Source organism: Petromyzon marinus, chromosome 7 (genome assembly GCF_048934315.1).
Source record: "Petromyzon marinus isolate PM22_M1 ecotype Great Lakes invasive population chromosome 7, UKy_Petmar_22M1.pri1.0, whole genome shotgun sequence".
In the NCBI taxonomy this organism is placed as follows: domain Eukaryota; kingdom Metazoa; phylum Chordata; class Hyperoartia; order Petromyzontiformes; family Petromyzontidae; genus Petromyzon; species Petromyzon marinus.
The window spans coordinates 7,969,758-7,990,568 of NC_133673.1; the positions used below are offsets into that span (position 1 = coordinate 7,969,758).

General features: G+C 46.4%; 1 protein-coding gene across 2 annotated transcripts; it reads left to right on the forward strand.

The window, feature by feature from the left end:
• IGHMBP2 (immunoglobulin mu DNA binding protein 2) lies at positions 1-19,740 on the forward strand. Of its 2 annotated transcripts, none has more exons than XM_032948919.2 (16): positions 1-810; positions 1,924-2,093; positions 2,465-2,660; positions 3,478-3,578; positions 5,549-5,712; positions 5,928-6,128; positions 6,746-6,893; positions 8,047-8,221; positions 9,174-9,356; positions 9,733-9,851; positions 11,226-11,320; positions 12,045-12,168; positions 12,688-12,863; positions 12,998-13,913; positions 15,090-15,286; positions 18,052-19,740. In XM_032948919.2, exons 1-16 carry the CDS (start codon positions 731-733, stop codon positions 18,247-18,249), a joined length of 3,243 nt encoding a protein of 1,080 aa, XP_032804810.2. In that variant the 5' UTR covers positions 1-730; the 3' UTR covers positions 18,250-19,740. The 2 variants fall into 2 exon arrangements, with proteins under 2 accessions (XP_032804810.2, XP_032804811.2); XM_032948920.2 differs by having other exon boundaries at positions 15,093-15,286.
• Positions 19,741-20,811: the final 1,071 nt, after the last annotated feature.

Below are 20,811 nucleotides of genomic sequence, written 5' to 3' on the forward strand. Positions count from 1 at the left end.
AACCCCTCCCTCTCCTTCCCCCCTCTCCCTCTCCTTCCAACCCCCCTCTCCCCCATCTCCACTCCCCCCCACATCACGCGCCAGCGGGTGGGGGATCGTCTCCCCTTACAAAGATGGCGAATGACCACCCCTCGTTCTGTCCGGCGGAAATAATTTACGTTGGCAAGGTCATTCGACCCCCAGTTCGCTGTTTAGGGTTATGAATGCACACGTGCGCGTGTGTGTGTGCAACGTTAATTAAACGTTAATTAAATTACTCTGGTTATTATCGTAACGGTTTAAATTTTCACCTGCAGTGGGTATCGGTAACATGTATATTTCTCTGAGTTAAATCCGTAAATGTAAACGATATATTTGTATGCTGCACGGCGCTGTGGGGCCCTTTAAGGGGCGGATGGGGGCGCGGAACCAATTTACAGACACCGGTGTTAAGGTTCCGGGTCAGCGGTTGGCTTATATTCTTTGAAGTCTTTAACGGGGGTTTAACATCTTGAAGTTATTGAACAAAAACTTCAGTCAATTATAACCACAGTTAATCTCTATTTTTTATACATAATAATATTGTTCTCGTTTTTAGTTGAAGTTTTGTTTGAGTGTTAAAACCATCGCAAGGGCCTGATGCGCGTGTCAATGGAGATAGGAGGGGAAACCTGCAGCCCTTTTAACTCGTTTATTTTGATCTCTTATATCGCGTAACAAACATACAATAACTGTTATAACATTATTAACGATGATGTCCATGGAGAGCTTCATTGTGAAGTGGCAGGAGCTGTTGAAGGAGGAGAGGGAAGCTGAGATAGAACAAGCCAAGTGAGGCACATTTATTTACTCTTAATTGCTTGTGCAGTAATGCATTCTGTTGTGATATGCATATAAGTTTAATGCGCAGTGCCATAATAATGTAGCAACACTTATAATAGTATACACGTCTTATAAATCACATTACATTGCGTACAATAGTTGTAAACGCGTGGACTGTCAGTTTACCATATACTGTACAACTACCATAATCTCATGAATTAACTCATAACATGTTTGCGTTATACGCATCATTATACACAACAGTGCCGTACAATAGTAATCATCTCATGTTGCCATTGTACATTTCATTATGAATTCCCAATAACTTGGGGTCTCTTGTCAATCCACTGCTTGATGCTTTATTTCTTCACGCCGTATCGGCCGTCGGGGGTTGTTTGACCATACTTCACCACGGTGGTCAGTGTTGGTGAAGGGGGAATGGGGGGGGGGGCAGGATCGTTTCAGATATAATAAGTAGCCACTGATGAAATCCGTGGCCGAGAATCTCACTGGGAAGCGGGTTCAAAGTTGGCCACACTTTGTCAAATCTTTGACTTGGTGGTCAAAACTCTGAAAACGCCAAAATGATGGCCACGCGTTCAATTGTTTTGAGCTGGTGGTCTGGATATGGCTGGCAGTTTTATTTGTGCATGCATTGAACGTGTGTGTGGTGTTAAGTCTGGATTCATATTGCAGCTGATGAAAAACAACCTTGAAGACATAGTGAAACTAGCTCGTATTGGCAATGGTGTTCTGGGTTAAATTAATTCCAATGATAAGATAAAATGGTTAAGCACCGCTTTAGTTACACTGGAAATACAGGGATAATTTAAAGGTGGAGTGTTATTTCCATGAAAACCAAATCTATGTTATTTTTTTAACCAATATATAAAAAAGATAAACATTACACTGAAGCTAACGAATTTTGGAATGCACTATCCACTGCTAAAATTCGCAGTCACTGTGTGATAATAAACTAGGACTGCATGGCATGTGCCACTTCTGCAGAGTGTGGAGACAGCTTACAAATGCCAGCTTTGCTTTGCACACTACACGATTCAGTTTTTGATCTTCGGGAGTGCTGCTGTACAGCTCATTCATGTTGGCTGTTTTTTTTCTCAGGTCATGGCAGCAGGGAGTGCCTCTCAAGGAGCTTCAGCGCCGTGGCATCTGCCTTCTGCGCTTACACCTCTGCAACAGCCGTACCGGCCTCTACGGCCGCCAGCTGCTGAAATTCGCTGCCCGGGGCGGTGCGCCTGATTCTAAGCTCCCCAGCAACGACTTCGGACCAGGTACGGCAACAATACTGCTGCGTGGCAGCTGCTGTTGTGTTGAGCGGTTGTTGTGCTGCTGGTGGTGGTGGTGGTAAGGGGCTGCGGTGGAGGTGCCTCGCGGTGTTGCTCATGGTATTCATGCATGTGATAAGGGGACCTTAGTGGCGGTGTGTTGTTGTGTTAAATATTGTGGATTGTTCTCCAGCATAACTGGTTTTGCTGAAGAAATTATGAATTTGGCTGTGTCGGGTAGAGGAGGAATGTACGACACATTGGCGATGCACTCGCCGCGTGATTTGACCCCAAGAATCATGATTTTGGTCACGAAAGCCCACGTGTCAAATCGGTTGTTTCACGCTGCTCGTGCTGGCGCTGCCGGCGTGTTGCAGGCGACATCGTGGGCCTGTACGAGGGCGCGCGCGACGCCGTGGAGGCGCAGCTGGCGTCGGGCGTGGTTACGCGTGTCTCGGCGTCGGCCGTCACGGTGGCGTTTGACGAGGCGCACGACGCTCTCGACCTGAAACACGACGGGCCCTACAGCCTGCTCAAGCTGGCCAACGACGTCACCTACAAGCGCCTGAAAACGTGCGCGCCTGCCGCTCGCACGGGCGTCACACACGGACACGTTGGGCCCACTCCGGGTGATTTGATCAATGACGTTATTGTTGTTGCTGTCCTTATGGGTTAAGAGATTGGAATCAATCTCTCCCTTATAGCATGCTGTGGAAACATGAGTGAATGTATTTGTTTACATAAGTATATTTTAGTGGACGTAAATAAATCTCATTATAATGATATTCTCATGATATTCGATGATTAAATGTAGGTGTCTTTGCCAATGTCTTGTAGTACTATGTGGTTACTGAAATAACATTTCTCTTACTGAGGGTTAAATGCTTAAACAATTTCATGTGGGTTGAATAAAAATCTGAATGGCCATGAATTTCATGGCGAATCTCTAATTGCAACTTTGACACTTTCATGTCAGATTAACTTTATATAATCCGATAGTTTAACATTGTTCTTTGGAATAAAAAAAAATTGTACATTAATTGAGAAGTACTTTGTATGTGCTCAGTTTCATCAGTTTTTTCTGATAACATTTCTTTAAATCTTGAGAATGTATTCTCTAGAAAAAAACGTCGGATTTCTAAGTCAATTGCAACAAATATATATAAAAAAAACTATCCTGTAGATATGTAGCTTAGCTGTTCACCATGGGGTTTATGACGTGTCTGCAGCTTTGTCAATTATAACGTTTAATACTTGTTTCTGGCGGCCTGGGACACAGCGTCGGTACATCCGTATCTGCGAGATGAGCAATATCAGCTTTTGTTGGTTGCTAGTTGCTTTGTGTTTGTGACAATGAAACGTAAATTGTGCCTCCTTGTTTGTGTTGCAGTGCCCTCACAGCCCTCAATAATCACCATGGGGGACCGTCAGGACAGATGATCTCCGTATTGTTTGGGACCTCCGAGCCCAGTGCTCCTCTGGCACACACAGGTACAGGGACAAAATGTGCCCTGCAGCGTTCTCACGTTGCAGACAACATGCTGTTTCTGAACATTTATCAGCATCACCACAGCGGTGTAGCTATCGAGTATGCAGGCTGCGTACTGCACCAGGGCCTACAGAGCTTAGGAGGGGTCCAGTCACCGGAATACGAAGAAAGGGATGTATTTTACACAGGGCCCAACTTCATTCCTGCTCCAAGGCCCATAAAAACCACTCCATGCTACTGGATGTAGCACCGTATGAGGTCACCTTTGTGTTCTCAGTGCAGTTGCCAATGTTAGTGGAGGTCCAGGTCAAGATCAAAATACACATGGCTAACAAATGTAACAGGTTAGGTACCAGTATGAGACTAATTTGATCAGGTCATGTCTTTAATTATTGGATTAAATTAATGTTGAAATTTAAGCCATTGTAACTTATAAAGATTCAAAATCCATCCATTGTGCTTTATAACTTAACTTCCTTCCTATACAAATTTCTTTATTTTATTAACAATTTGCTAACTATACCATTTTACTAATTTTATTTTGATGGAGGAACTTTAATAATAACAATAATAATCATATTCTTAGTTTTTTCGGTAAAGTCACGTTGAAGAGAAACAACAAAATAACAAAATATATATAAAACAATAAAAAATTCTCACGACGTTTCGACCATAACTCAAACAGTCATCATCAGGTGTGTCGGTTTGCATAAATTTATTTTTAAAACGGCACATTTATTTATTTATAAAAAACGTTGGCGTCACGCGCAGCGATTGGCAGTTTGCCCAGGACTAGTCCATCTATTTTTTTGAAAAGAGGAGGGGGGAGACGAAATTTTTTATAATGTATGCTGTCTGAAAGCCACTGTAAGCGTGAACAATCAATCAAGAACTGAAATGATTTATCAAATCTTTCCAATGATTGCTAAGATAGAATCCATCTTCTCGGTTGAAATTGTCTCTGTGCTTGTATATGTGGATAGCCTCATGAACGAATCTCTCATGGAAGCCAGATGGCTTACAAAGAACCTCCGTCTTGGAAAAATCAATGGCATGTGAGCCTACTGAATTAGAACAATGATCTGCTACGGCCGAGGTGTTGGTCCTACCGTGTTTAAGGTCTGCTTTATGTTCACGAATGCGGTCCGAGACATGGCGTTTGGTTTCTCCAATGTAACTACTACCACAGAGGCAACTTAGTTTGTAGACACCAGGGTATTGTATGTCCGGAATCACATCTTTTACAGACGGAACCAGATCACGGATTTTATGTAATGTGTTGAAACGGACCTGGATCTTGTGTTTATTCAAGATTTTGGAGATCTTTTTTGTGATCCCAGCAATGTAGGGTAAAGTGATGGTTTTGAAAGGCTCCTCAAGAGGGTTCTTCATGGTTTGAGTGATAGCTTTGCGGATTGTATAGTCGGAGTAACCATTAGCCCTAAGAGCTTGGTGTACGTGCTTGAGTTCACTGCTTATGTGTTCCTGGTCGGATATGCATTGGGCTCTATGATACAGAGTCTTGATGAGATAATTCTTCTGTGATGGATGGTGGTGGGAATCCGGTTTCAGATAAGCATCCGTATGGGTAGCTTTCCTGTAGACAGAGTGGCTCATTGAACCATCAGGTCTCTTTTTAATTAGGACATCCAAAAAAGGTATCTTGCCATCTATTTCGACTTCCATGGTAAATCTGATGGCTGGGTGTATGGAATTGATGTGGTCGAAGAATTGGTCTAGAGCAGGCCGGCCATGTGGCCAGATGACAAAAGTGTCATCCACGTACCTCTTCCATAAGGTTGGGCGCAGAGTGGCAGTCTGGATGGCGTCAGTCAAAATAATAATCATGGTCTACACCCCTTTGTGTTAAGAGACATGGTATCATACATTATCAAAGCAAGCTCTGACTTCCCTCGGGTTAATGAAGTACTCATGCACCATCGTCATTGCTTGATTGTTGTGCATCATGCAGGACAGGTGGAGTTTCTAAACACGGCTCTCGACCACTCTCAGCGCGAGGCCGTGATCTTCGCCCTGGTCCAGCGGGAGGTGGCCATCATCCACGGGCCGCCGGGCACGGGCAAAACCACCACCGTGGTGGAAATCATCCAGCAGACAGTGCGGCGTGGAGAGAAGGTATTCCAGGGTTACATTATGTTGTTTCATGTAGCCAGCAGCCTCTGGGGTAGCGTATGTGCTAGAAAGATTAAATAATAACAATTTTCAATCCTTTGTTGGTGACTTCTCCTTGCTCATACCAAGACACAATGCTCACCGTGCAAGCTGCACCTGTTCAGCTCGCACCACCACACCAGTATCGGACGTGCGTTCACGTCACCGTTGCGCCGCAGGTGCTTGCGTGCGCGCCGTCTAACGTCGCCGTGGATAACCTGGTGGAGCGCTTGGCGTGCGCGGGCGTGCGAGTGCTGCGGCTCGGCCACCCGGCCCGCCTGCTCGACTCGGTGCGCAGCCGCTGCCTGGACGCCGTGCTTGCTCGCGGGGACGACGCGGGGATCGTGCGCGACGTGCGCAGCGACATGGACAAGGTTCACGTAAGGAGCCACGCCGAGCCCTCCTGCTCGGCACCATCACTTCTATGCGAGGGCACGAATCCTCACTACGCCAATTACACATGGATACTGCGGTGCGGTTTATGGCTATTTAAGCTTGGCGGGAAGCTTTGTCCATATTCTCCCATGAGCTGGAACCCTACATGAGGCTTACATGTGTGATTAGTTCGAATTATAATCGTATATGTCTACGTTAAATCCAGGTTTGTGTTACTATGTAAAAGTATATATGGCACTACGAGGGATCTGCATGCATATGTGTGTGCATGCATATGTGATGTTTGTGGGTAGTGTAGCGGTTAGCGGGCTGTGCTACGAACCCGGTGTCCCAAGTTCGATTCCCACTCACGGCCACCATCAGTAACGACTATCTGAACCGATCCTGGGCCTCCAAATGAGTACCTGGTTCAGCGTGTAAACATCACCATTGGGGAGCAGTTGGGCATGGTGCTGGCCACCCACCCCCTCGTGTACCATGCCGGCCTTCAGAGGTGCTCGCCAAAAGCACTTGTCCCGAAAGTATATTAAAGATATAAGGGTGATATTTTTCTTTGTGCATGTGTGTACGTACGCGTGTGCATGTGTTACTGCTCACGCAGGCCAAGTTGAGAAATGGCTCGGAGCGAGGGGAGCGCGCGCGGCTCCAGGCGGAAATGAGGAGCCTCCGCAAGGAGCTGCGGGAGCGCGAGGACACTGCCATGAGGAACATCCTGCAGAGTGCTGACGTCATCCTCGCTACAACCACGGGTGACTCAGCCTCCTCATCAGCGTCTGTCACATTTAAACTTCACACTTCACGGGCGTCACAAATCAGGACGCCCACCAGGTGATCGGGGTGAAGTAAACTGCTATCGTCACTAACAAGCTGAAAATGGTCCGTCCGACAGGTGATTTATTTTATTGACATTTAGTGATGGCGTCAGGCCCGGAGTTTTTATTGAGTTGTCATGTTTTTTTCCAAAGAATACAGCATGTATGTAATGATTCAGCCTGTGCTCTCAGCGATGCATTGAATTGGTATCGTGATTCAATTAAAAAAAATCTTTATCGTACATTTTTTCACAATGTCATTTGTATTGTTTCTTATTTTGTCCGTCGTGTTTTACCAGTTTTTTTTCACTCAATTTGTCCGAGTATAGAATCAGCTAAATCATTAATTAATGGTTTCTTGCATGCACAATTCAGGGCGTCAAATTCAGGGCGTGAGAGACGATCACGTTGGCCCTGCCACACAAAACTAAATTGATAACATTTTAAAACATTTCTATGTTATTATGATGTGTCAGGTCTTGCTTGTAAAAACAAAGATGATGTGTGTAAATTGTTAGGTGAAGTAACAGGCATTTATTGATGGAAAAGTAATTGTTCTTTTATGAGAACTCCACATGATGTTGTGTCGAGACAGCAATGGGTAAGCCAGGGTTGGTGCACTCAAGTAATCCAGTGCTTTGGTGGCTTATATTTGTGAACCTCCCAAACCTGCTGGGCTACAAGGTTCATGATCCCAATGTGCGTGAACAATATCCCCTCACCTGCATTGGTTTTGTCTAGGTTCCTGCCACACAACACTCCTTATGAAGGAAATGTGCAAACATCCCAATCTGAAAATGAGTCTTGACTTTCAGCGAAGCTTTTTTGGATAAATAAATTCCACAATTTTTATTATAGCGATGAGGTCAGGGTACATTGTCAGCAGAGGACAATGCGGTAAAATCCATTGTTTTACTATACTATGCTGTAACGTTTATGCTTTGTGCCTTGACAGTGACCTGCTTGGTAAAATACAGTCAAACATCTCCCATGACCCTCTCCGTGTGGGGAACCCCGCGCCCAGCAGAGAATGGGCAAAAGGGCTGTACGCGTATGCGTGTGTCTTAACGGTGGGTGCGGTGCGATGCAGGCGCGTGGGCTGGGGGGCCGCTGAAGCTACTGCCCCCGGCGCACTTTGCCGTGGCGGTCGTGGACGAGTGCGGGCAGGCCGTGGAGGCCGCGTCGTGGCTGCCGCTGCTGCAGGCCCCACGCTGCGTGCTCGCTGGCGACCACCGACAGCTCCCGCCCACGATCGTGTCCCAGAGGTGCTCGCCCCCCTCGCCTTTCACACTCATTCGGGCCACCGTGTCGCGCGCTTTCAGATGCGCTTCGGCGCCCATCTAGAACGATCTTCCTTCCGATGTTAGGAAGCCACTGGATCGATGCACTTTTAAATCTAGATTGGAAACTTATTTCTTTATAATTGCTTTTTGTGTTTAGTTTGTTGTCCTTCCCCCACACCTCCAATTAGCACGTTTGGCTACGTATGGTGCTAAAGAAGTTCAACATACATACATTTGAAAGATGCCCAGATTTATGTGTGACACACAGACCATCCCTTTTGTAACTTTTACCAGATTTTTGGGACAGAGTGTTGAGCACTGATTAAAGTACTCATTTAAGGCTGGTCTCAGGCTGAGTCAACCCAGGGGATTCAGATATTTGCTACTTATGTTGGTCATAGGCAGCAATCGAACTCAGGTTGATGAATTTGTAAAACAGAGTGCCTACAAGCACTTTTTTATACAAATATTCGTGGTATAATTTTATCACATGCTGATAGCAAGTATCCTCACTTTTGGTGTTGATAAGTGTTGGCAGCCTAGGTTGGCTATCATTCACAAAAAAAACTTGAACCTCAGTGTGTGTGTGTGCATGTGTGCCTGCATGCATGTGTGTGCATGTGTGTGTGGAGTGATGGTGTCGCGGTTAGCGCGCTGCGCTATGAACCCGGCGACCCGAGTTCGAATCCCGCTCATGACCAACACCAGTGATGATTATCTGAACCGGTTCTGAGCCTCCCCTAGGTCGAATCGGGCTTTAATGAGTACCTGGTGTGGTGTGTAAACTACTAGGGAGACAAAGGCGGTCGGGCGTGGTGCTGGCCACGCACCCCCTCGTGTTCTGTTCCGGCCTTCATAGGTGCTTGCTAACAGCACTTGCCCCCACAGTCTGGGAAGTCTATAACGGGGGATCTTTGTCTTTGTGTGCATGCAGGGCGGCTGAAGGCGGGCTGGCCGTGAGCCTCATGGAGCGTCTGGTTGAGCGGCTGGGCTCAAGTGCCGTGCGTATGCTCACCGTGCAGTACCGCATGAATGCGGCCATCATGGACTGGGCCTCACAGCACGTCTACCAGGGCAAGCTGGAGGCCCACCCCTCCGTGGCCTCACATCTGCTCAAGTGAGTGCCCACCGTGTGTGCGTCACGTTCTGCGCTCCGAACTTGGCGACAAATTATCTGAACCAGCCCTGGGCCTCCCCTAGGTTTACTCAGTCTCAAATTAATGCCTGGTATGGTGTATAAACATTACCGCTGGGGAGACGAAGGCAGTCGGAAGTGGTGCTCGCCACCCACCCCCTCGTGTGCTGCTCTGGACTTCATAGGTGCTCGATGACAGTATTTGCCGCAACATTATGCTTAGGTTATATAGGTGATCTTTGTCTTGGTGTTGCATGTACTGCCAGCAAACCCCGTCACAGAACCAAGCGCCGGTGTGAAGGGAAAGGTGGCAGTACGGAGGGGCACGGCGATGAACGTCTGTGTGTTTTCCCGGCAGGGATTTGCCCGGCGTGGAGGCGACGGATGAGACGGCACTGGCGCTGCTGCTGGTAGACACTGCCGGGTGTGGCCTCCTCGAGACGGAGCTGGCGGGCGAGCAGTCAAAGGGCAATGCCGGTGAGGAGGCGGCCCTGTCCTGCCCTTATTTGCTGGGCATAAATATTCGGCATGGAACGATTCGTACCCATGAATGATGATCTTTCAAAAGGTGTGGGAATTGGTCGAATTGAATTCATTTATATTTTGTCTTGTTCCTGTAGTTTTGTTTGTCTCATAGCTGTACTGTACCTTGTTCATTTCCATGTTTATTTGTTGCACGGAAAATTCGTTTTGCCAGTTTCCCAGCGAGTTCACAAGGGAGAGCCAGAACAACAACGTCAAAGTTACCCATATGAAGGAACCAGGCAACATCGGAGCAGAATGCATAGGAGGCGCAGGCAAAAATGTCCGCGTAAAGAACAAAAATGTAAAATGTTAAGAATAATGCGGTTAAAACAAACATTAGCAATATTAATCATGTAAGCAGGCATTGCACCAAAAACAAGGATGAGGTAATGGTTGGAGAGGCGGTTGTGAACGCGAGACGAAGCGAACTCGATCGAGCGAATAAACCAAACTTCGTGTGAACACGAAAAGTAATGGCAAGCAGGTTGGGTACCATACGTGTGTGTGTGTATGTATGTTGAAATTTTTTCGCACCGTACGTAGCCACTAGTGCTAATCGGAAGTGTGGGAGAAGTTCAATCTTGAGTTAAAAGTGCTTAGCTCCAGTGGCTTCCTAATATCAGGAGGAAGAGCGTTCCAGATGGCCGCAGAAGTGCATCTGAAAGCACTCTTATGCAGCAACCGTCTTTGTTCGATGGCTAGCCAACAGCCATTGCGAGGATGACTAGAGTTTGCGTGATGGTTTATGCCACCAAACTGTACATTCTGAGCTTGGAGTGGTTTGAGTGGTGGAGGGGGGGGAGGCGTGTCTACTGTGGCATCTGTGTACTCTGTATAATTTATACTGTCTTGTTTGTACTGTTTTGTCTACCCTGTCTGTCTCATTCGTACCCTTTCGTTTATACTCTGTTGTTCCACCTCATGTTACTTAAAATATTTGCAGAAATAGATTTTGGTTCTCATTCGCATAATTCCATTCATGTTAAATGAGAATATCAGTTATTTTTATCAGTGAAATAATGACTCAATACATGCAACATCTGCTGCATCAGAGCTTGCTGTGGCTTGTGGCTATTACCCATGATGCCATACAGCTTAGGCTTAAGTTTCACCTTAATATGTAACACCTTCGATTAGCATGGTTGGCTACGTATGGTGTGAAAGAAGTTGCACATAGATACATACGTAATAGGAAAAAGTTTCACTCAACAGAACGTAGTTCATTTGCATACAGATTGAATGTAACTTATGTGCACTCTTTAATGATTGTGAATGGTGATGTTATTGATAATGTAAATAACAGAAAAACTGGCGACTCATTTGCAGGGGAAGTTGACATTGTCTCGGCTCATGTGCAAGCTCTTATTGATGCGGGAGTGAAGGCGGAAGACATTGCAGTGATCGCTCCCTACAACCTTCAGGTTCGTCAGTGGTTCAGAACTTCTGCTTCATAATCATCGTTATGATCTGCCACTTCCTTCCGTCTTGTCCGGAACATATGACCATTGAGGTTAGCAGCCAGCAGTACCGCTCACAAGCAGCCTCACCTTGCACTGCCAGTATTTTGAGTCATTTAGGATTTTTCAAATTAAAATGTAACTCCCAACACTCTCTGATTTACTCGTGAATTTCCATCTCGTTACTGTATATTTCCAGTACTGCCAGCATGTCATTGTCATTCGTGTATATTTAAATAAGTATAAGTCGATATTCGTTTGTCATGCTTAACAAAAGCTTCAGTAAACAATGAAGTTCCATGCATGCATTTCTAGGAGTCAACTAACAAATGAAAGTAGGCAGTGAACAAGTCCGTAAGTGGACGAGATAGGAGGCAGTCACTCTGATTGTCAAGAAGAAGAATTTACAATGGCACAGAGATCTACAGGTACCGCAATGAGGTTGCCACGGAAACTGATGCAACAGCAACCGACATACGGGAGACAGTGAGGATTGACTCGGAGCAGATGGGAAGACATGGCAGACAGAGACTTGGCACAATGTATGTCTGCAATAAAAACAACAGCACCTCATCCAACAGAATTGCAATTGGACGAGGTGGAGGGAACGTGTGTGTCCTGCACACATGCGTGACCCCATAACACTGCCTGATGATGAATGAGTGCCCTGTGTCCTGTGTGCATGCAGGTGGACATGCTGAGACAGAAGCTGTCCGATCGCCACCCGGAGCTGGAGATTCGCTCGGTAGATGGCTTCCAGGGCCGGGAGAAGGAGGCGGTCATCCTCTCTCTCGTCCGCTCGAATCGCAAAGGTACCGGTGATACTGCTCATCTGGAGGCCGGGGTTTTGTGCCAGCACGATTGATTCACTGGCAGTGATAGTAGTGAAAAGTCAAAATGACCTCAGGGTTTGCGACCTGTTTTGTCAATGTTTTCTTAAAGGTTTAACTTTAGCTCATAAACCGAGTTATCGCCCATTGGCGCAGCTGCTGAAGGAAGAGCCAGTTGTGGTTTTAAGTTTAAGGTTTCGTTTAAAAAATATACATAAAAATGAAATATATCTTAGAACCCTGTACATGGTTAAGGAGTGGCTGACATTTTCAAATGGTTGAATTATGAGGTGTATATATGTTGAACTTCTTTCGCACTGTACGTAGCCAACTGTGCTAATCAGAGGTGTTTATTCTACTCTAAGAAACGTTCACCAACACATGAAGCCGATCCAACGGTTGTGCTCATTGAGGGCAATGCATTTGCACCCAGTGGTGTGCATTGCTGCGATTGCTGGCACACGCAGGAAGTGACTAGTGCCACCCGTGCGTGTCGTGCAGGCGAGGTGGGCTTCCTGGCGGAAGATCGGCGCATTAACGTGGCGGTGACTCGCGCGCGGAGGCACCTCGCCGTGGTGTGTGACTCTTGCACCGTGCGGAGGCACGGCTTCCTGGGCACGCTGCTCGACTACATGGCGCGCCGCGGCGAGACGAGAACTGCCTACGAGTACCTGCAGGTTCGTCCCGAGTGCCTGGCCCTCCGGGTACAACGTTTCGGCTCTCTCTTGTTTTTCCCGCGTTGCAGTGAGGTTTCCAGCGCTGCTGGTGTTAGCATTGTCTTGTGTATTTTTTTGGTGGTCTGTGCGGGCAGGACATCGTTCCGGAAAACTTCAGTCACGTCAAGTCCACCGACGAGCCTCGCACCGAAGGTGACAAAGAGGGCGGCGGTGGTGCGAGGGCCAAACCTCAGCAAATCCGTGACAAGACCAGCGGGGGGCGCGCGCCAAACTCCAAAGTACAGGCGGCTGTGTCCGCAGCTCGGGACAAACGAGTGGACGCTTCAGTGCATAAGATGCCGAGAGGAAGCGCAGAAACTGCGACGCAAATAGCGCCGTCCGTGAGCTCCAGCAGCACCCTAGAAGAGCTGCGCAAGTGTGTCGAGGGGTTTGTCGCCGACCCGGCAAGAAATCGACTTGATTTCCCAGCTTCGCTGAACTCCCACGAGCGAATGCTGGTTCATCAGCTGGCGGAGGAGCTGGGGCTGGGCCACGCGAGCACTGGCTCGGGGAACCAGCGCCACGTCGCCGCGTGGAAACCGGGTGAGGGGGCGCCCGCCGTCGCGAAACCCAGTGTCGCCAACGGTGAGACACGCAGGGGCCGCTCGGAGGCCGGACAATTAGATGAGGAGTCCTCGCGGAAGGAGCCAAAGAAAAAGGCGTCTCAGAAAAATAGCGCAGAGAGGCAATGCTTGGAGAGCGAGTCCCTACGCGCGGGGGGCTTGCAGAAAGAGAAGTCCTTGCGCAGGGATATCTCGGAGAAAGAGCCTTTGCAAAATAATGCATTGGTGGGGGGGCCTAAGCCCCTGCAGGCCTCCACGAACATCAAACCAGCTTCTCCCGCAAGCAGTCGGCAGCAGACCGCCGCGTCGGGCGGCGTCGACCTGAAATCATTGCATTTGGAGCGCGTGGAGCGGGAGCATGCCAGGCAGGAGGAGAAGCTCAGGCAGCAGAAGCAGCAGAATGAGGACCCTGGCAAGAATGGGAAGACCCGGACAGCTCACACCAAAGGTGATGGTCGCACACAAACATGCACACGCACACACACACACACACAATTTGCTGTAATAGGGGATCATTTGTATATACGTTCGACCATAAATGGTACATAATGAACAGAGTAGAGAGAGTAGAAGTAGGACAGTGATTGTCCGGCTTATATGAAGGGATGACACTTTGCAGTCTTCTTTAATCAGTCTTCCTTTCCCTCCCGTCATATCAAGAGCGGCAATGGGGTGAAATAACTCCCTTTTTGCCCTTTGCCAGCTTTGTTGCTTCAGTCATTCTTGTACCCTTTTGTTTAATGTCATTATATATTTAATTAATCCGTCTCGCTCGTTATCTCCTTATGCCATTTCCTTTTTCTCGAGCAGGGAGTGCTAGTTGTGACATCGATGTGTGCCATCAACACTTTGAAGGAGGCATAGATATGAACAGTTTTTAATTGAGATAGAGACGGTTGTTCCATAGACAAGGTAGTTTATTATTATCATGGTGAGCTTTATTTGATTTTAATATGTGCACCATGCATTCTCTTAATATAGTATCCAATGTAAGTGGAAATCTTTGATTCATTGCAGTTTGATATAGTGAAATTGGCCGTAACATTTTTTTACGTGCCCAATTGATAGTTATTGTATTGCAGTGTTTGTGGTGCACATTACCACTTTAAATTCTGGGTCAGCATTTTTTGATATTTGCAAAAATGGCTTTGACCAGCAAAAAAGTAAAAACAGCTAAAGGTGTAATTTCTTTTGCACAAAGGTAAATTGTTTTTTTCATTCATTTATACAGTCCCCTTCACAGTTCCACACAGCAAACGGCATTTAGGTGATGCAAATTACATTATGAACAGCCTCTCCATCCAGCAGTAGATTGACAAAGGGGCCTGCACATGTCATGACGCTCATGGGGGCTGTTTCAATATACTTCACCACTCTGGTCAGTGCAGGTTGGTGAATGTGGGAAAGGACCTTTTACCGGTTCAGGTGTCATCCGCTACTGACTTTTGTCATGACCAAGGACCAAACTCGGCTTGATGGGTTGATAGCGCAGTGCGTCATTGCTCGGCAAACTCAATATGTATCGGCATGTAAGAAAAGTTCCACGTCAGTATACTCCTAATATTCGTAGTGTGGACTTACACGTTGACCACGTTGCTTTTGTACGCGTTGCATCCCCACCCAGGAGAAGTGGGAGGAAAAAGCGGCAAGACAGGCGTCGTGGGCGAGAAGGCGGAAGAGGATTTTGACGCCATGATTGCCGCCATGGTGAAGGCGAACAGCAGGTGTGCGTTTGCCAAGTGCAAGACGTCGGTGCAGACCCTCGGCCAGCACTGTCAGTTCTGCAAGAGCCTCTACTGCCTGAGCCACCACATTCCGGAGGTAATTTCATGCGTCGACATCCAGCACCTCCGATTAGCACGGTTGGCTACGTACGGGGCCAATGTAATTGGTTCAAGTTTAGGTGACATTTTTTTGTGAATGCATCCGAGTTCCTTACATTTTTTCTCCCTCTCAATTACATAAAAATTGTTCTTTTGAAGTCGTGTTATGAGACGAGGAAATTTACATCTGTAACTCATACAGCGAGCAGTGCTCCACGTGTGTCAGAGAAAAGGTTTGGAGTATTATGCTTTGGAGTCACCTATTTATCTGCACAAGGGGGGCACAACTTTGTGCACCGTGCTAAGATGGTGCATTGCAAGTCGATCAAACCAACATTTCTAATTCTCTGAGCTGGAATAAGGTGCATTTAGTTAAAAATAAAATGTAGTCATGTTTTTTTTTAATCATCAGGCCAGTGACCAGCTGAGATCATTAACTGGCAACACATGATAAGCTAATTTAGTGACCAGTGGCTAGTATCTAGATTTTAATCCAGTTTGCTAATGGTGCTGGCTCAGTGCTCTGAGTCACCCAGCCCTCTCACTCATGTTTGACTTGAAAAGTAAAAAAAACTAAAACAAGCGTGGGGAATTGCTCATCTCCTGTCTGAAACCTTGGGCCATGAATGAAGTTCTACATTCTTATGACGGGAATAAATAATTTTATGCGATACTCAATGGTAATTTTGCCGTAACACGTTACTCATTTGATCTTATCCCCAGGGGTAGCATGGACTTATTTGAAGGATTTGAAAAACACTTTCTGATTGCAGGTTCGTGGATTATAACCAAATTACCAGCTACAGAGATTATGAAATAAATTACTGTGCTTTGGTAGCTTATTCGTTTGTGCTTCTAAATGCGATTTACATTTATAATTTCACAAAAATGAATTCCAAATTATTGTTCGTGATGCATGTGTATGGCTGTGCCTGTATCTGTGAAACAGAAGCATTTTGAGATTTCTATGGAACTAAGCAACGATGTTGCAATATTTGTGCCTCATTATGAACTAAGCGTGGCCTTCTATTATAATTTGATATATTGCTACTAATTATTGGCCATTTTTATTTTAGATGCAATTCACGGGAATAATGTAATAACTAAAGGGCACATTTTTGCGATAATGCATTCAGAGAGCACAGTCTGCACCTTGGCATCTGGCTTATGTAAACAACATGGCAGGATTTCCTTTCATGGCCTTTGCCTTGTTTTGAGGTGTTCATTTAAGAAAAAAACTCTCCTCCACCTCAAGAAAACAACATGCGCATGCAGTTTTACATATAGAGCTCGTTTCATGTAAAGCTGCTCCAGGGTGCTGAACACTCTACCAGTTTCATCATTGGACCTCCTTTGCCAGTACCAAAATATAATAATAGGGGTTTCCCCCTTTTTTTGGCAACAAAACTGAAACTTTTTTTACAAGGATTCATGTTTGCATTAACCACAATACTTGCAGTCAAAATGCATACAAAAAAACACACTGATAATATATACATTGTCCTTGAAACTTATTGGTCCACACCAGAGACGGCTTTCTTTCGAGCCTAGTCTCAATTGGTGCTAGACCAGATGAGTGTTTTTTTGTTTGCATTTTGACTGCAAGTATTGTGGTTAATGCAGACATGAATCCTTTTTAAACAGTTTCAGTTTTGTTGCTAGAAAAAAGGGGAGAAACCCCTATTATTATTCTCTAGCAGTGATAATGGCTTAATGCATGCACACGTGCTCACATAGCAGGACTTTCCAAACTGCAGTCCTCATGACCCATCACACTTCATACTTTTCCATTTTTACCAGTTATCTCATGTGTGCAATGCATATGAATTAGTTGTTAATCGTGAACTAATCTGAAAATCTCAGGGGGTCCATAAGGCGTTGGGTTTTTTAGGGAGTCCTGAACATGTGGCCATTATATACTTTTGAGGCAAGTGCTTTTTGTGAGCACCTATTAAAGCTGGCACAGAATACAAGAGGTTGGTGTAGCCAGCACCACACCCTGCCACCTTTGTCTCCCTAGTGCTAATGTTTACACATGACAGTAGGTACCCTTTTAAGGATGAGCCAACCTAGGGCAGGCCCAAGACATGCTCTGAAACCATTCCCCGGCATGTTTGTAGTGCAGTTTGCTAGATTTGGGGTTCGTTACAATTGCAATTGTCACAATAAATTGCAACCACAGTCCAATTGTCATGGTAATATCAGCTGATAATGCCACTGTGTTGGTAATTATCGGCTTAAATGAATTCCACAGAAGGACATGCATAGACAAAGATCCTGTATAGCCGTACAGACTGCTGGGGCAAGTGCTGTTAGCGAGCATCTATTAAGAAGACACATTGGGTGGGGGGGGGGGGTGGCAGGGAGGGCTTTGACGTGAGCTCGATATTCCATGGCTGCACTTTCACCTTTTTACTGAAACTAAACTTTTTTTTATTTTACCAGATCAGACCCACTGAGCCATATATTTATTTTTCAGACGCGACCTGGCCACAAACGATAGCTCAACGAAGTGGCTTAAGATGTGGAAATGTATCGCAGCCAAATACTCTAAACACATGTTTCTAAATATAGAGGGAAAAACCGGAGGACCCAGAGAAAAATGCACGCGACTACGAGAAGAAGAGTATACAGCGGGCGTCAGGGTCAGGATCGAACCCATGGCCTCCTGTACACCAGGCGATGTAGTTAACATCTCGCCAGCGTGACAAGCCAGTGACTCGTGCGCTTGCCCGCGTGTCCCCGCGGGACTCGTACGCACAGGTGCACGGCTGTGGCGAGCAGGCCCGAGCGCACGCGCGTCGTGCGGTGCTGCGCGATGGCGTTCTCTACCCCGGCAGCGGTCCCCGGGAGCGCGCCTCCGACCCGGCACGCCGCCAGCAGCTGCAGCGCCGCTTCGAGAAGAAGATGAACGAGATGGCGAGCCAGCGCAAGCCCAAGCAAAAGGACAAGGACAAGTAGCGGCAGAGCACTCCGTAGTTCGTGCCCACTTGGGCAGCTTCCGAGCAGGTCTCTTGATTTTCAATTTTTTCATTTGGTTTCTGTTGTTTTTAAGATGCATCAGTCAGAGGCGCACCGCTCTTGAACAGCAGCGAAGGTATAATCTGCTAAATGTTACTAATTTAAGGGGTGGGGAGCGGAGGCACAGCGGTTCGCACGCTGCGCTTTGAACCCGACGACCTGACATCGGTGGAGAGTGACAAATGAGCTGCTCCTGAACCCTACCCCCTCTTTTCCAATCTGCACTGCATTGTGGTGAATTATATGGTTGAACAACCGTCATGACTGGCATGGCATGGAGAGGCCTTCATCCCGGAATGATAAAACCATCTACATTATTTTTGTTTTAGTTTTTTGGGATGGGTTTACATTGCCCTCTACAGCCACTAGAGGGCACTACCCTCACCACAATGTTAAAATATATGGTGAAGTATGGTCAGAGCAACCCCCATGACCAACACAGCATGGGTAGGCCTTCCTTTAGCATTTGTTTGAAAAAAGGCTGTAGATTAAAAAGTCTAATTTAAAACAATTTGCACTTTGTTGAAGAAATTGTACATTTGAAATGCATGGTACCGTTTGTATTTTCTCTATGGGTTCCTTCAAATCTGATTACGTGAATTTTCATTTGCAATAGAAAATGCTGCCTTTGGCGTTTTTAAAGGCATTACATAATAGGATCATAACTCGGCAAGGATGGATGTCGTGAAGACGGACAAGGACACACTCCCAGTAGTTTAATGAAATGAGCACAGGGCCACACAGTATATCTAACGACAGCATCACCCCAGGCTCTTCCTAAATATAGTTCTGCATTGAGTTTCTTTTCTCAGCCAAATGTCGCCAAGTTTAACTCATTCCATTTCACAGCTCAGTGTCTGCTTCTTGGTTGATGTTTGGCTTGAATTGCAGCCGCATTTTGTATCCATATGCCTCTCGCTAAATCATCTCAAATGTACCAGATCTCATCAGTTCTTGGAAGTTAAGCAGGAAAGAGCCTGGATAGTGCTTGCATAAGCAACTACTGTGCATAAAACAGGTGTTATAGACTACAGTTTGGCTACATTGTGGGCAGCAGAGGGCAGTACAGAAAAATCCATTGTACTGTATTATGCTCCCATGGTTATCCTCCCCACCTTCACCAACTTGCCCTCATCCAGCAGTGGATTTACAAAGAGGGCTGCACGAGTACCTGTACATTTATTTCCACTCCGTTAATGTTCACCTGAGCTGAGATTCAGCAGTTGGGACCTATCAAAGAAAATCGAGAGCAGGTAAGATCTACATTTTAGATGGTGACCACCGTGACGTGGAACGCCAATCAGATCATGTTTACCTGTGTCACTTTCAATGCATATTGAGGTGTTCACTCACAATTATATTTTTTACAAACAATTGCAAGCCGAATGTATAATTTATGTACACGGTATAATAAAGTTATATGCAGATTAACATTGTGCGTTATATGAGTATCATAAGTAGAATTTGCTGCTTGATTTTAAAAGGAGAATGGTGTTTTTTAAGGTGTCTGTAATGATTTTGTTTTGTAAAAATAATGCCCCCTTTCTAGGAAAGCCTCACTGAGTCTCGAGATTATTTTAGAGGAGGGTTGTGCTGCATTGAGTTGTTTGGCAAATTCCATTCGTAAGTGTTTGTCTTCTGGAATGTAGCCAGAGAATCCAGAGAAAACCCATGAATATGGGATGGGGAGATAAGACTCCCAAGTTCCACACAGAAGGATTTAAGAAGCCATTTACTGTACTGCGAACTCCTGGTTATCTCCAGACCCATCACATCAATTTTAAGTATTTTAAAAAAGAGTTTTAAAAAGTGCTTGTGTAATGACAGGGTGACACCTGATGGCATGATAGGGTGAAACTTGCTGGCCTGGAAAGGGATTCACGGGTACGGGCACAGAAGTATCAACCAATCAGGGAAGGAGGTGTATCTAGGGCAAAGGTAACAAGGTGGGGTTAGCCGAAATACTCCGAGAATCTGCTCGAAGGTTCCCCGAGAGGGCGTGGCCGGAGGCGGGGCCTAGCCACGCCTGGGGGGGTTTCGGGGTGAGCGGACCCGGAACTTGGGGCTCGTGAGTGGGGTCCTGGGTCCTGGCTGCGTCGCTGTTCACCGACATCTCTCTTCGTCGTCCGGCCACGTGGAAGATCCCCTGCGTGGTTTCCATCGCCGTCATCGTCAAGCCACCGGTCAGCGGCGTGGCCGAGGGCAAGGGGACCACGCCGAGTGATCAGTTGTGCGTGTAGCCAGTGGAGTTATCTATATCTATAAAGGGGAAATTTGTGAATGTGTGTCTGTTCGAAGTATTTAGCGTACTTCCCAACAAGCAACAAACTTGAAATTTTGGTAGCTTCCAGACTGTACATAATGGAAAAAGTAAAAAAAAGACTTTTATATTTTTGCACGGCAAGTGAGCGGTGACGTCACATCTGTGATGTCACTCGCATGCGGTAGCGTCACGCAGTGTGCCTAGTGACGTCACGCCCCCCACCCTCCACGTCGGCCGTG

Excerpts from the sequence above, each read along its gene's own strand:
- IGHMBP2 (XM_032948919.2), top strand. The coding sequence starts at position 731 with ATGATGTCCATGGAGAGCTTCATTGTGAAGTGGCAGGAGCTGTTGAAG. Across the intron at positions 2,661-3,477 it reads ACCTACAAGCGCCTGAAAAC|TGCCCTCACAGCCCTCAATA; the intron begins GTGCGCGCCTGC and ends TTTGTGTTGCAG. Across the intron at positions 3,579-5,548 it reads TGCTCCTCTGGCACACACAG|GACAGGTGGAGTTTCTAAAC; the intron begins GTACAGGGACAA and ends TGCATCATGCAG.